We start from the raw sequence: 16610 nt of genomic DNA on the forward strand, positions 1-16610 counted from the left end.
CAAGGAAAAAATATAGTCTCGTTCACCTTTGGTAATAATCCATATATTAATTTAGAAGTGTTGATTTTTGCCTCTTTGTTTAATAAAAGTAAATTGATTTTTTTCAACGCTAAAATCATAATTTTGTTTACTATTTCAGTGGTGGGATTACAATCAGTGTGAAAGGTACAAATTTGAATGCAGTTCAGCATCCTTTTATGTACACGATTGTTGACAATGAAGAATATAATAGTGTAAGTAGCATTCTTACATATTTACAGTGCTATGTTTTGTTAAAATGTTATTTTGAAGTGCTTATTTAAATCACTCTTCATGCTGATTTTTTAGAGCTGTATTGTTGAATCAGCTACAGAGATGAAATGCAAAAGTCCCAGGGTACCTGCTGAAAAACTGGACTTTTCTTCAGATAATATGGAGGCCCATCCTATTGAGCTGGAGTATGGATTTAAAATGGATCACGTTGAGCAAGTTCAAAATCTTAGCAGTAAAGCTAAATATACTAAGTTTATGATGTATCCAGATCCAGTTTATTATCCTTTCAGTGAAAAGAATGGTGTTAAATATTACAAAAGTGATTACCTCACTATAAATGTAAGTATGATGTTTATAACATGGATAGTATAATGTAAAGTCAAAATTAATTATAAGAAATTTTTTAACATAAATTTGAGCATAAAAAACAGTTAAGCATTTTTATATTTAGCTGGTTTTATGTTTATTATTAAAAATTAATCCAAGCACGTCAGTCAATGCTTTTTTATTTTACATAATTTATTGAAGTAGAGTGTAGTAATATCGGTAAATAAATTTTGTAAATTATATTTTAATCATAGTGTATATTTTTAGTTTTATGGATTCATTGTATTTTAAGGCTTAGTTGAAATATCAAGAGGGAGAATATTAGCAGTTTGATTGATTATTCCTAATAATTTAAATAATATCGTGTTTACATTTTTTTACTTTTCAGTTTAAATATCTATTTAAATTTCTGAACAATAGTGCTTGGAAGAAGTTATTATTCAGTAGTTACATTGCAGAATTGTATAGAATACTCCAAATTCTTTTAATCGTTTAATGAAGCTGTGTTATTATTCTCCATTAGATATATCTGAATTTGGGAAATACTTACATAGTAAATCTAAATTTTAAAAGTAATTTTATAACTTGAAGTTACTATTTTCGCCATTTTGCAGTGTTTTAGTATTTTGCTTTGTCTGCTATCTTTTATTAAAAGAAAAAGGAGGGGAGGAAAGAAGCTGCATTTCCTGTTGGATAAATTCTTTTAATATACTGTTGCGGGCTTCTGGTTTGTTGATATCTCTTTGGATCACTCTGTATAAAAGGAGAGAATTAACAATTGATTATAAAATTAATTACAAACAGCACGGTAAATAATTTTAAAGCCTAAGTGGAACAGGGATATAAACAAGTCCTCCTTAACGTAGGAGAAATATCTACAGTTGCCGTGCAGAGTAAACTTGCTATTCAGCTAAATCTTGCAGCTGAGTAATAACTAAAACAGCAACAAATTATCCAAGCTATCATCTATTAGCTGCATTTACATAGGTCTGGTGTAGCACAAACTTCTGGAAATTTTGGGAAATATTTGTCACTAATGTCCGTGAGGCTTGTATCTCACATTTCACTTAAACTATTTTTACATTCTGAATGTTGCTTCTTTCAGAGGAATAAAATCAGTAATTCTATGTAATAAACGAGCACTCATATACAGGGGTTGGAGAAAAATATGGAAACGCCTTTAAAAAAACATGTTTCTTTGCTTAATATGGTGTAGGAAACCCGTTGGCATCCAAAACAGCTTGCAGTCTTCTCGGAATGGATAAATACAGTTCCTGTATGTTTGCCAAGGGAATATTATACCATTCTTCCTGCAAAACGGTGGAAAGTTCAGATAACGATGTTGGCGGTGGATAACGAGAACGCACTTTCCGTTCCAATGTAGACCACAAAGGTTCGATAATATTCAGGTCTGGTGACTGTGATGGCCAGGGGAGATGGGACAACTCATCCTCGTGCTCAGAAAACCAGTCCTGGACAATATGAGCTGTGTAAACAGGGGCTTTGTCATCTTGGAAGACACCATCACCATCGGGGAACAAAGTTTGTACCATGGGATGAACTTGATCGGCCAAAATGTTCACATAAGTCTTGGCAGTCATGTGCCCTGACACAGTTATCATGGGGCTAGCAGAGAACCACGATAGGGCTGCCCAAACCATAACAGAACCCCCGCCATGTTTCACTCTTGGCAACAAGCAGTCTGTATTATAGGCTTGAGATGGCGTTCTCCAGCCGTAAACTCGGCCAGAAGTGGGAAACAATGTGAAAGAAGACTCATCAGACCATATTACTCGCTTCCACTGCTCTATAGTCCAGGCTTTATGACTTAAACACCACCTTTTCCTATTACGGGCATTAGCATCACTGATGAGTAGCTTCTCAATTGCAGCACGGCCAGCAATTCCCTGTTTAAGAAGCTCCCTTCTAATTGTTTTGGTACTCACAGGGTTCCGTAATACAACATTCATTTCAACAGTAACTTTTGCAGCTGTGGTCTTCTTATTTTTCGTCACAATTGCCCTTAATGATCGTCTGTCACGATCACTCAGGACACACTTTCGTCCGCGCTGTGATTTAGCAGATGATGTTTTTCCGCTTTTCAATATGCGGAATAAGTCTTCGATACAGTACCTCTCGAAACACTAAACACCTCGGCTGCCTTGCTTACAAAAGCACCTACCATACGTGCTCCAACAATTTGCCCACGTTCGAAGTCTGTTAACTCTGACATAATGCAATGACAACCTCACATAACAGTACTCCGACAACATCTGAACTGTTTAGCACATTTACAAAGTTGTATAGGTGGCGTCAGTAGTCAAAAACGCCAGCGCCACCTACATATTTCATTAAAATCAATCTTTCTTTTCAAACATGCATTTCACGAGGTGTTTCCATATTTTTGTCCATCCACTGTATAACAATATATGTATGCAGCTAAAAATGCTATTTAAACATCACTAAAAAATATTATCAATTTAAAATGAAGCTAAATAATTTCCATTTATTTATGTTAAATTATTATTATAAATTATAAAGATCATATTTTAAGCTGTAGCAATTAATAGTACAAACTATGTGTGTATTGAAAATTAAACGTAAAATTCTAATGAACATTGTTAATATGTTTAATTTTTGTAGGGAATGAATTTAGATAGAGCTTCTCAAGAAACTGATGTGATTGTACGCATTGGTACCAGTTATTGCAATGTCACATCCTTGTCACGCTCTCAACTAACTTGTAGGCCACCTACAACACAGCCTCCTGCTCGAGATGCTAATGGGAAGCCTGATCCAAATAAGATTCCCCAAGTTGTGGTAATTATTCTATTGTTTTTTTTATCTTTTTTATATTTTAGAAACTGTTTTATTGCTGTGTAATATGATAAAAATATTTACTTTATTAACAGACACATATATTCAACTCAGCATGATAAGAGTTCATTTTCTGAAGCTAATATTCGACTGTGATAAACATTTATAAGTCATAGCAAATTCCATGTCATTAAGTATAGCCCTGATGTAATTAAATTTATTGCTCTCATTATGAAGCAATTTAGCCTCATTCCTCAGTTTTACATCCGCTTCACTTTTGTGGTGAATCACTTTTCAAATAAAAAGTTGCTGCCTCTGCATGTTTATCACTATGCATTATTTTTAAAGGAATAATATAATGAATATTAAAGTAAAAAAGTGAAGACAATGCATAGCACTCTATTGGGAATTCAAAGATATGCTGCTTTTAAAAATATTGTGATTGTTAAGTCATTGATATGTGAATCTGAAACACTACATGACCAAAATATACCACATGATCCATGTGATATTTCCAAATCAAAGCTTGAGAATGGATATGTATATGAATACATATAGTTATTATTTCCTTTAAAAAGCAACATACTAAAATATTGGTAATTGGTAACTAACCTTTTTTCCTTGTAAGAGGACTATTTAAGTGTTAAGATATATTCTATCTTAAATTAATGTTTATACAGTAAAAGTCCAGAAATCTGCAGCTTGGGACATGTAATTAATCTTTAGCTTGGGACCAGAGGTTGTGCGGATTTTAGGATTTTGCGAATGTCAGGACAGAAAAGATAATATTCAGACTAAAAGTCCAAAATAAATAAGACGTATTAGATACATTTAATTAAATTATTATATACATTGATACACTAATTAATTATATGCATTAAATTATTATTGCATATATAAACTGATTATATTATATTGTTCATTTACATTAGGCTCCTCTATTTTTAAATCAGCAGGAATCTGCTTCCCCTTTTCTCTCAGGAGTACAGGTTAGGCTTGGCGCAGGCCTGAAGTAGGTACTCCGCCATTGCAGGAACCACTCGTACAAGACAAAATCGAGGTTTGCTGATTTTGCCTATGTAAAGATTTCCGGTTTCGGATTCCGATGTTAGAATCACTGTTGCTGTAAAATTTCAACAGCTTTTCTTTATTGTTCCATATATCATACACAGTCCCTGTGGCAATTCTATACGAATCTTCTATAAAGAGCAGTAGCACCTGCCTCCATCTTTATGGAATAGAGTAATAAAAAATGAGTAGTGTGTATAATTATCATTGAACCATAAATTTTCTAAACAAATTAGATTTAATTTTCAAATGATCAACCACTTCGTGTTACACTTCATATTTTAAATAGCTCACTGCTGTTTAAAACATATAATTGGTAGGAAGTCATGTGCTGGCCACATCTGTTTTTTTTTGGGGGGGGGACATGAAATTTTATATTAACCTGACTAAAACGTCCCTTTAAAAAGCAACATACTAAAATATTGGTAATTGGTAACTAACCTTTTTTCCTTGTAAGAGGACTATTTAAGTGTTAAGATATATTCTATCTTAAATTAAAGTTTATACAGTAAAAGTCCAGAAATCTGCAGCTTGGGACATGTAATTAATCTTTAGCTTGGGACCAGAGGTTGTGCGGATTTTAGGATTTTGCGAATGTCAGGACAGAAAAGATAATATTCAGACTAAAAGTCCAAAATAAATAAGACGTATTAGATACATTTAATTAAATTATTATATACATTGATACACTAATTAATTATATGCATTAAATTATTATTGCATATATAAACTGATTATATTATATTGTTCATTTACATTAGGCTCCTCTATTTTTAAATCAGCAGGAATCTGCTTCCCCTTTTCTCTCAGGAGTACAGGTTAGGCTTGGCGCAGGCCTGAAGTAGGTACTCCGCCATTGCAGGAACCACTCGTACAAGACAAAATCGAGGTTTGCTGATTTTGCCTATGTAAAGATTTCCGGTTTCGGATTCCGATGTTAGAATCACTGTTGCTGTAAAATTTGAACAGCTTTTCTTTATTGTTCCATATATCATACACAGTCCCTGTGGCAATTCTATACGAATCTTCTATAAAGAGCAGTAGCACCTGCCTCCATCTTTATGGAATAGAGTAATAAAAAATGAGTAGTGTGTATAATTATCATTGAACCATAAATTTTCTAAACAAATTAGATTTAATTTTCAAATGATCAACCACTTCGTGTTACACTTCATATTTTAAATAGCTCACTGCTGTTTAAAACATATAATTGGTAGGAAGTCATGTGCTGGCCACATCTGTTTTTTTTTGGGGGGGGGACATGAAATTTTATATTAACCTGACTAAAACGTCCCTTTAAAAAGCAACATACTAAAATATTGGTAATTGGTAACTAACCTTTTTTCCTTGTAAGAGGACTATTTAAGTGTTAAGATATATTCTATCTTAAATTAAAGTTTATACAGTAAAAGTCCAGAAATCTGCAGCTTGGGACATGTAATTAATCTTTAGCTTGGGACCAGAGGTTGTGCGGATTTTAGGATTTTGCGAATGTCAGGACAGAAAAGATAATATTCAGACTAAAAGTCCAAAATAAATAAGACGTATTAGATACATTTAATTAAATTATTATATACATTGATACACTAATTAATTATATGCATTAAATTATTATTGCATATATAAACTGATTATATTATATTGTTCATTTACATTAGGCTCCTCTATTTTTAAATCAGCAGGAATCTGCTTCCCCTTTTCTCTCAGGAGTACAGGTTAGGCTTGGCGCAGGCCTGAAGTAGGTACTCCGCCATTGCAGGAACCACTCGTACAAGACAAAATCGAGGTTTGCTGATTTTGCCTATGTAAAGATTTCCGGTTTCGGATTCCGATGTTAGAATCACTGTTGCTGTAAAATTTGAACAGCTTTTCTTTATTGTTCCATATATCATACACAGTCCCTGTGGCAATTCTATACGAATCTTCTATAAAGAGCAGTAGCACCTGCCTCCATCTTTATGGAATAGAGTAATAAAAAATGAGTAGTGTGTATAATTATCATTGAACCATAAATTTTCTAAACAAATTAGATTTAATTTTCAAATGATCAACCACTTCGTGTTACACTTCATATTTTAAATAGCTCACTGCTGTTTAAAACATATAATTGGTAGGAAGTCATGTGCTGGCCACATCTGTTTTTTTTTGGGGGGGGGACATGAAATTTTATATTAACCTGACTAAAACGTCCCTTTAAGAAGCAACATACTAAAATATTGGTAATTGGTAACTAACCTTTTTTCCTTGTAAGAGGACTATTTAAGTGTTAAGATATATTCTATCTTAAATTAAAGTTTATACAGTAAAAGTCCAGAAATCTGCAGCTTGGGACATGTAATTAATCTTTAGCTTGGGACCAGAGGTTGTGCGGATTTTAGGATTTTGCGAATGTCAGGACAGAAAAGATAATATTCAGACTAAAAGTCCAAAATAAATAAGACGTATTAGATACATTTAATTAAATTATTATATACATTGATACACTAATTAATTATATGCATTAAATTATTATTGCATATATAAACTGATTATATTATATTGTTCATTTACATTAGGCTCCTCTATTTTTAAATCAGCAGGAATCTGCTTCCCCTTTTCTCTCAGGAGTACAGGTTAGGCTTGGCGCAGGCCTGAAGTAGGTACTCCGCCATTGCAGGAACCACTCGTACAAGACAAAATCGAGGTTTGCTGATTTTGCCTATGTAAAGATTTCCGGTTTCGGATTCCGATGTTAGAATCACTGTTGCTGTAAAATTTCAACAGCTTTTCTTTATTGTTCCATATATCATACACAGTCCCTGTGGCAATTCTATACGAATCTTCTATAAAGAGCAGTAGCACCTGCCTCCATCTTTATGGAATAGAGTAATAAAAAATGAGTAGTGTGTATAATTATCATTGAACCATAAATTTTCTAAACAAATTAGATTTAATTTTCAAATGATCAACCACTTCGTGTTACACTTCATATTTTAAATAGCTCACTGCTGTTTAAAACATATAATTGGTAGGAAGTCATGTGCTGGCCACATCTGTTTTTTTTTTGGGGGGGGGACATGAAATTTTATATTAACCTGACTAAAACGTCCCTTTAAAAAGCAACATACTAAAATATTGGTAATTGGTAACTAACCTTTTTTCCTTGTAAGAGGACTATTTAAGTGTTAAGATATATTCTATCTTAAATTAAAGTTTATACAGTAAAAGTCCAGAAATCTGCAGCTTGGGACATGTAATTAATCTTTAGCTTGGGACCAGAGGTTGTGCGGATTTTAGGATTTTGCGAATGTCAGGACAGAAAAGATAATATTCAGACTAAAAGTCCAAAATAAATAAGACGTATTAGATACATTTAATTAAATTATTATATACATTGATACACTAATTAATTATATGCATTAAATTATTATTGCATATATAAACTGATTATATTATATTGTTCATTTACATTAGGCTCCTCTATTTTTAAATCAGCAGGAATCTGCTTCCCCTTTTCTCTCAGGAGTACAGGTTAGGCTTGGCGCAGGCCTGAAGTAGGTACTCCGCCATTGCAGGAACCACTCGTACAAGACAAAATCGAGGTTTGCTGATTTTGCCTATGTAAAGATTTCCGGTTTCGGATTCCGATGTTAGAATCACTGTTGCTGTAAAATTTGAACAGCTTTTCTTTATTGTTCCATATATCATACACAGTCCCTGTGGCAATTCTATACGAATCTTCTATAAAGAGCAGTAGCACCTGCCTCCATCTTTATGGAATAGAGTAATAAAAAATGAGTAGTGTGTATAATTATCATTGAACCATAAATTTTCTAAACAAATTAGATTTAATTTTCAAATGATCAACCACTTCGTGTTACACTTCATATTTTAAATAGCTCACTGCTGTTTAAAACATATAATTGGTAGGAAGTCATGTGCTGGCCACATCTGTTTTTTTTTGGGGGGGGGACATGAAATTTTATATTAACCTGACTAAAACGTCCCTTTAAAAAGCAACATACTAAAATATTGGTAATTGGTAACTAACCTTTTTTCCTTGTAAGAGGACTATTTAAGTGTTAAGATATATTCTATCTTAAATTAAAGTTTATACAGTAAAAGTCCAGAAATCTGCAGCTTGGGACATGTAATTAATCTTTAGCTTGGGACCAGAGGTTGTGCGGATTTTAGGATTTTGCGAATGTCAGGACAGAAAAGATAATATTCAGACTAAAAGTCCAAAATAAATAAGACGTATTAGATACATTTAATTAAATTATTATATACATTGATACACTAATTAATTATATGCATTAAATTATTATTGCATATATAAACTGATTATATTATATTGTTCATTTACATTAGGCTCCTCTATTTTTAAATCAGCAGGAATCTGCTTCCCCTTTTCTCTCAGGAGTACAGGTTAGGCTTGGCGCAGGCCTGAAGTAGGTACTCCGCCATTGCAGGAACCACTCGTACAAGACAAAATCGAGGTTTGCTGATTTTGCCTATGTAAAGATTTCCGGTTTCGGATTCCGATGTTAGAATCACTGTTGCTGTAAAATTTCAACAGCTTTTCTTTATTGTTCCATATATCATACACAGTCCCTGTGGCAATTCTATACGAATCTTCTATAAAGAGCAGTAGCACCTGCCTCCATCTTTAGCAGAATTTCCACTTTTTTCATTACCGTCAGTGCAACGCGCTTACGTTTTTCAACGTCGCAAGCAGTAAAATGAGTGCGTTTCTCATCTGTCATTGTATTAAAAAGCACTGAAATTAAAAATATTTTTAATATATCCACAAAATATCCGGATAAAAAAACGACATTACTAAACAATCTCATGAAATAAAAGCTCAGAAAGTACAACAACGTGAAGCGTGAACTTGAAAGAAGAGTTGAGTTAATCATCTGTTTTTTTTACCTCGATGCAGATTGGAGGGAAAAAAACTCTTATCATGATGTCAATAATTTGGTATTTCCATTATGACTCATTATTATTCGGTAGTTATGACATTATTATCCAGTAAGTATTTTTTCTTCGATATTTCGTACTCCATGTTGCGGTTCCCGGAACCTATAAACTAAATGTTTATATTTTGAGAGGCAACGCAGATTTCAGGAATTTGAGGATTTTCGGTATTTGACTGTATATAAATATGCCCTGTAGAGTTTGGAGAACAAAAAATTAAAAAGTGTATATCAAAGATATTTTTAAGTTGTCAAAGCATTTGTCTGATATTTTTTACATTCAGTTTTAATTTAGTTAACCAGAAATTAAATTTGAGATCAAGTAAATAAAATGGTAATTTTGCTAGATAGAAGTGATTGTTGGTTTTCATTCTTAGGAGGAGCAACCAGAAAATACCTTCAGGAAGTGTTTATATATTGATGCATTATTTTGATGTTACAAACATTTGTCAAATACATAAATAATCAAAGGTGATATCAACTAATAATGTGTATTACCGTATTTGACGGCATATAAGACGCACTTTTTTTCCTAAATTTGGTCTCAAAAAAGTTACCTGTGTCTTATACATGAAGGACACAGGTTAACTTTCAATACTGAATGCTATTTTTAGCTCGAATAAAGGTCTAGACACACATAACTTTCTCTACATCTTCCATAATTATTTTGCGCATGCGTGAAATATCTGTCGCCAAAAAGCGCCAAAGGTCGAAGTTCGAACAGGTTCGACGGTCACATTACGTGTATGGAGCCTTTCCTTCTTTACGTAGACTTTCTTTGACTCGGCCGACACACGTGTTGGTATCAGTGCTACTCTGTATAAACGTGTTGGTATTGGTGTTTAAAACTATTTGTTTTAAAAAAATACCCTGGAAAATATGACTACAAGAAACAATAGATTAAGCTATACAATTCAGTATAAACTAGGAGTGTTAAACTATGCCTAAGTGCATGTTTCTGCATGTTTATGCATTGTTTCTGCTTTATTTTGTATTATGTTTGATTGCTTGCCGTTCATTCATTTATTCATTATTGAAATTTACATATCATGTTCAAAACAGCTTGCCGTTTGTTAATTTTTCTTAATAAAAGTATGTTTGGTAATTGCATTCAATGATTGTTTCGGACTATTGAAATTTTTTTTCCTTGTGTGTGGCCTTCTAAATAAGGGTGCGGTGCGTCTTATATGCCTTCAAATACGGTATTTAGATTTTGCAATACATTGATTTTTGGGAAGTATCTATACAGTTTGGTATAACTATCTGTTTAACATGATAAAGAATAATTGCTTGAGGGAAATTGTGCAAAAATTAAAATAGGGGAAAGAAGATTTTAAATTCTGAACTTCCTAAACCATAGCTTTTGAAAACAAAAATTAAGGTGGAAAATAGATAAAAAACCTGCTAATAAGTAGACAGTACCATAGAATTTTTTTTTAACTAGGATGTAGAACCAGAGTGATGATAATAGATTGCTTGAAAGCAGATTGTTAGAATTAAATATCTTTTTATCACATATATTTATAAGCTTTATTTTAATAGTGCTGATTTTTCCTCATTATGTGTGTCTGTTTAATTATATTATTTGTGTCCATGTAAATGGTTGTTTTATTTTTTAAAATATAAGCTTACTTGCTTTATTTTAAATATAAGCTTACTTGCTTTATTTTAAATGTAAGCTTATCAGCATTCTCTTCTGCTTGCTAACATTTTATTTGCAATAAATTTAAAATTTATACACTTTACTTTCTTGTGCATTTTTTTTACAAGCTGAATAATTCAGTTTATAACTGCTTCTGTATTCAGTGCTTCACAATGTTTCTGTCCCTCAGCCATATATATTGAGTGAATCATTTATGAGCTGATTATCAATTTTATTAATAAACTTGGTTTTAAGTGTATCACATTCAAGTGGAAATTTTTTTATCATTTTCTGTATGACATGGCCATTTACATCTAAACAGAATTTTCTCTGCTTCATATTAAAGTAAATGTATAAATAATTGTAAATTACATATCTAAATAATGTCTGTAACTAAAGATCTTATAAATAGGAATATCTTAGGATTACATCTATAAATAATAATAATGAATTACAAATTATATTGAAATACTAAGGAAAATAAAATGTTTTATTTTAAAGAAATGTATATAAAAAAGAATGTTGTTAATGAATGATATTTTATGGGTATTTATGGGTATAAAATATTTTATTTTAAAGAAATGTATATAAAAAAGAATGGTGTTAATGAATGATATTTTATGGGTATTTATGGGTATAAAGTATTTTATTTTAAAGAAATGTATATAAAAAAGAATGGTGTTAATGAATGATATTTTATAGGTATATTTAAAAAAAAATGCTTTTAATAAAAGAGTGGTAAATTAAGGGAAAAAGCAGTAACAATGATTAATTGTGATTCTGAATTTTTGCAGAAATTACTTGACGTACTTCTATTTCTATTGAGTATTTTAAAATACTTCATTCTTTATAAGCATTTTCTAATACAATGAAAAAAAAAATGATAATTTTTTTTATTATTTTGTAGAAATGTGATGTTACTTTTAACATTAAAAGGTAAAAGCAAGTTATATCAGTCATTTTTAATGTTTAAAAGATACAAGTAAAACACCTTTAAGTATCTGAAAGTGTCTATTGAAATGTAAGTGGTTTTTACTGCTTGTATCTTGAAAACTGCTTCTCTATATAGCGTTTTAAGCATTCTTTCAATAAGGAAACAATACTTCTAGTTATTTATTTGATTTATGAAATTCTGTTTAATTGGGTAATGTAATACTTACTACCCTGAAAATAGTATAATAGAACATCTAACTGGCTCAGTTAGTTGGGTAGACTGTAGATGTTAATGCATTTTTCACTGTTGCTGTGTTTCTAGTGTAAGTTGTGTGTTATATGTATTAAGTGATATCCCAATTAAAAGAGGAGAAACTTTCAATTTAAGGTAAAGAATTATACTGAACCATGCATGCCCTTAAAGAAAGGAAAAAAGTCTGTAAGACAGTAATTTTGTCTATAGTTTTTCAAAATGTTGTAACTCAAAAGATGTTTGACAAGTATTTTTTTAATATGCCTTTTGTGTATTTCTTTTTTGTACCAAATTTAATATCTGGAAATGGGAATTTTGAAAAGTATATGCTAAAACTGTAATTATATTTTAAATTTTTTATTAGTATAATGCATTTTTTCTGACAAGTATTAATAGAATTTGTGATTTCTAATGCTGAAAAGAAGTCATGATAAAAAGAAATTATTTGAATTGGAATTTAAGTAATTTTTTTATGCTTAATGCGCTTGTCGATTCAGTTTCTCATGAAAACATATGACATAATTTGGTTTTTGCACTTTATTCACTGTTGTGCAAAATAACTTTTAGATGCACAAATTACTTAATTTATCTCTTCTTCAATGCCCTTCTGATTCATCTGTTCTATATATGTTTTTAAAGGAAAATTAAAATAAAATAATAATAATGATGAATAAACACCATACAATGATTTAATTTATGAACAACACCACCATTTAAATATACCTCTGTTGATCATATGTCTCAATTTACAAAGCTTGCTCTTGAAGAGAACACACAGTTTATTTATTCAAAACAAAACTAATTTAAAATGCATAATTGTATTGGATATGTAAGCTTGCTTTTGCCTAAATGCATTTTTAATATGCATTTTTAACTTTACATTTATTTCTGTTTTTGTAAAATCAACATAACAGTTCTTTGAATCTTTTTTTTTTTTTTTTTTTTTTTTTTTCAAATTTATGGTTGCCACTTAATCTTTGTTAAATTATAAAGTCATTTTCGAAATCTTCTGAAAACTATGTGTAACATTTTCTTGTTAATTCACAACCTTATTACACAATTACACTGGTGTCCAAAATGAGATTTACATTTTCAAAAATTAATTTTTCATAAACTATTGAATAAATTGAATTTTTATTCAGGGTGATACTCATACAAAACTTTTAATAATAAGTGGAAAAAAAAACGAATATGAGCACATGCAACATAAAATTCTATTTTGAAATATTATGTGATGGTTAAATTTTGGGGTGGGGATGAATTCCTCAGAAACAAATACAGATTCTTCATGCTAATGGGCATTTGATTTCTTCTAACTCATATATACATATCACAATGTGATTTCATGCTGTTTAGTAAAGTGGTTAATTTCTTTTCAATTTTTAATCATATTAACAAGTATAAAATAACATTTCAACATTTGCACAAATTCTAACATGTCTAAAAGGTAATAATATAAACAGGATGGACATTTTGACTATTGTATTAATTTACAGTATATTCAACAACCCATTTTTCTCTTTTTCTTCTTCCTACTGCTTCTTATTTCTTCTCTGCCCATATTCTGATGAAAAAGTTTCTGATATTTTCACATACATGTTATAAATGATGGGTGCTACATTTAGAGACGTCATCTGTTTGTAAATATGAAGCAGATATTTATTAATGAATATCTATATATGAAGTAGTATAATCTATATATGAAGTAGTTTTTAAATAAGAAGCTTTTCCATCTTAAAACTATATTATTGGAACACTGCTCTTCTCACTTAAATTACTTTTGAGATATTGTTGCTTAATGATGATATTTTGTAGTAGAAATTTATTCTTTTTGAAATAAACTTTTATTTCATATGCATCCAGCTTCTAAGCATTTATCATTGTTCATATCTGCCAACTTGCTCGCTTGCTCTTTTCAGCTACAGCCCATGTTGTCCTCTGTCTTTTATACTGCTGTAATTTCAAAGAATATATTGCTTAGAGCTATACAAGTAAATTCAGTATTACACTGGTGTCCAGAAGTTAAGCATTATCTGTATAATTGCAAGTATTTCATGAGCAAAATGAAACAAAACTATCTGCTTGTGTAATAAAATTATTCATGGGCATTAACAAGAGGGGGGGAGTATTTTATGCAGCAATTATGCATTTAAAAAGAGGAATGCTAGAATGTCTTTTTCATTTTTCTTCGGAGAGAATTTTGTAGCATAAACATCTAAAATCATGGCTATGAGTTGCTTGACTGATGATTATGCTTCTAAAGTAGAACTGTCTTAATTTCTGTCTTTCTGAATTGTGTAGAAGGCTCTATGGGGAGATAACAGGATGCAGATCACCTTATTGGTGTATATCACACATGCTCAATAGGATTCATTCAATTTCAATACTCCTGACTCCACTGTAAATGCACAGTACTGTACATAGAAGGTTGTAGCGTCCTCTATGTTTCCTCTTCATCTTATCTTTAATTTCTGTACGTTTTAATTTTTTTGAAAGATAAACATTCATTGGAATTTTGTTTATTATTTGTTTCAATCCTGTTTTCCCGTTAATAAAATTGTTTAAAGAAGTTTGTTCTGTATAGTATATTAATAATACTTTAGATTTTATTCAACGAACTTCAGGCTGAATGTGAGGCAGATTGCTGAATGTCAATACACAGAGTAGTTTCTTAAGCTTCCAATAAGCAGTTCGTCCAGAAGCAATTATTATTGCATGAGTTGTCTGGTGAATGGCTTTGTTGACATTATGTAAGACACTGTTTAGAAGTAGTCAAGGGTTTGTAATTTCAGAATGGTAGCATATTGATTGCTTTCAAATGCTGCCAGCACTTTGGATTAACTGATGTAAGACATATTCTTTCTATCTGCAGTTGAACTGTGGTAGTCATGGCTTATTTTCTCTAATAATAAAATTTGTTTGTGTGCATACATTTGTTTATGTTAGTGGATGATATGCATGCATATTTCTGCTGTTTTCAATAACCTTCTTCTTTAAAAGGTGTTTAAATTATACTTTTGGACACCCGTGTTTTATCTGTATTTTATTTGCAGTGGAATTTTAATGCCAATTTATGATTTTTGGTTAATCATATATATGCTTAGTTCAAAACATTTGCTGTGATTACTTACTTGCATTTATTGTAATATCTGTAGGTTGAAGTTGGTGACAATTTGAAGTTTGGAATAGGCTATATGACTTACTATAAACACTGCGTTTTTTAATCACAAGTCAGACTGTGTTACTGTTCATGATACTTTTTTTCTTTTATGAAATTGTACTCTTTGTAATAAAATTTATTCTTGCATAATCTTTGTACAATTTTTTTGTTCTTATCGATTTTTAATTTATTTTAAACTTTCATTTTACTAGGAAGGATTTTCTTTTTCTATGTGTAATTAAGAATTTAAGCAAAATATTTTTTTAAAAAGTATTGAGATAAATTTAATTTAATTTATTAACTTTCTAAAAGATTCCAAAATTTAACAGCAGTGTAGAATTTAACAGCCAGAATATACCAGATTTTGATATATTCTGTTATTTCTTGACGGGGGACAACAGCGGAAAGCTATCCGAGAGAAATATGTAATTTTCATTTTACAATTTTTTTCTTAAATTTTTAAAATTTATGTTGGAAATCGTTTTTCAATTAAAATGTAGGTAATTATGCTGATACCTTTTTTGTATAGGAAGTAGATTTAAAATTGCATTATTATGCAGACTATTAAAATATGTTTTGTTTCTTCCCCTCCATCTGTTTTTTTTTTTTTTTTAGCCCAAAGCTCAGAAGGTCTATTAATTTCATTTTGACATTTTGCTTTGGTTCACTATAAATGTCTTTCACTTTTCAAATTGTTGCCACCAAATATTGTCGCCCTGTGTTATATTTAAAGAAATTAAATAATGAAGAATCTGCATAAATGTATGTTTCTTGCATTGTGATAAAACAACAGTACCTAGAGCCATCAAATTTTGAATAACGTAATCTTCCACCAAATAAGGGCAGCCCTAATTTGAAATTTTAAATCTGTTTTATTATAAATTTCATATTTTGTGTTTGATTAACAAAATCAATGTTTTTAAAGTGAGCAGTGGCAACACTGTGGGGGGCACACATTTGTGTCTCCAGTGCGCAAGGCTGTGTATCGGAAATTCTAAAGATATGCTCATTTTAAAATTGTTTTGCCATATTGCTGTTGAATTGAATTTTATGGTTTGAGTGCAAAGAACATGGTATTTAATAAATAAAGGTAACACACAAAACGTTAAAAAAATGTACCTTTAGGCATAATATAAAATCTGAAAACTCCCCCCCCCCCTCTCCTTCTTCTTCTTCTTTTTTTTTTTTTTTTTTTTTTTT

The 16610-nt window shown here is 30.8% G+C and overlaps 1 protein-coding gene across 9 annotated transcripts in view; it reads left to right on the forward strand.

The window, feature by feature from the left end:
* The window catches only part of LOC118198476 (plexin-A2-like), a 1098378-nt gene that overhangs the window by 1051059 nt on the left and 30709 nt on the right, over positions 1–16610 (forward strand). For all 9 annotated transcript variants that reach the window (XM_085827537.1, XM_085827540.1, XM_085827535.1 and 6 more), the window contains 3 exons: positions 140–233; positions 328–591; positions 3223–3399. In XM_085827537.1, the coding sequence (XP_085683663.1) occupies positions 140–233; positions 328–591; positions 3223–3399 (535 nt within the window). The remainder of the gene's footprint in view (positions 1–139; positions 234–327; positions 592–3222; positions 3400–16610) is intronic.

This window comes from Stegodyphus dumicola, chromosome 12 (assembly GCF_044657685.1).
Source record: "Stegodyphus dumicola isolate Sdum_Otavi_A_Nest chromosome 12, ASM4465768v1".
Classification (NCBI taxonomy): domain Eukaryota; kingdom Metazoa; phylum Arthropoda; class Arachnida; order Araneae; family Eresidae; genus Stegodyphus; species Stegodyphus dumicola.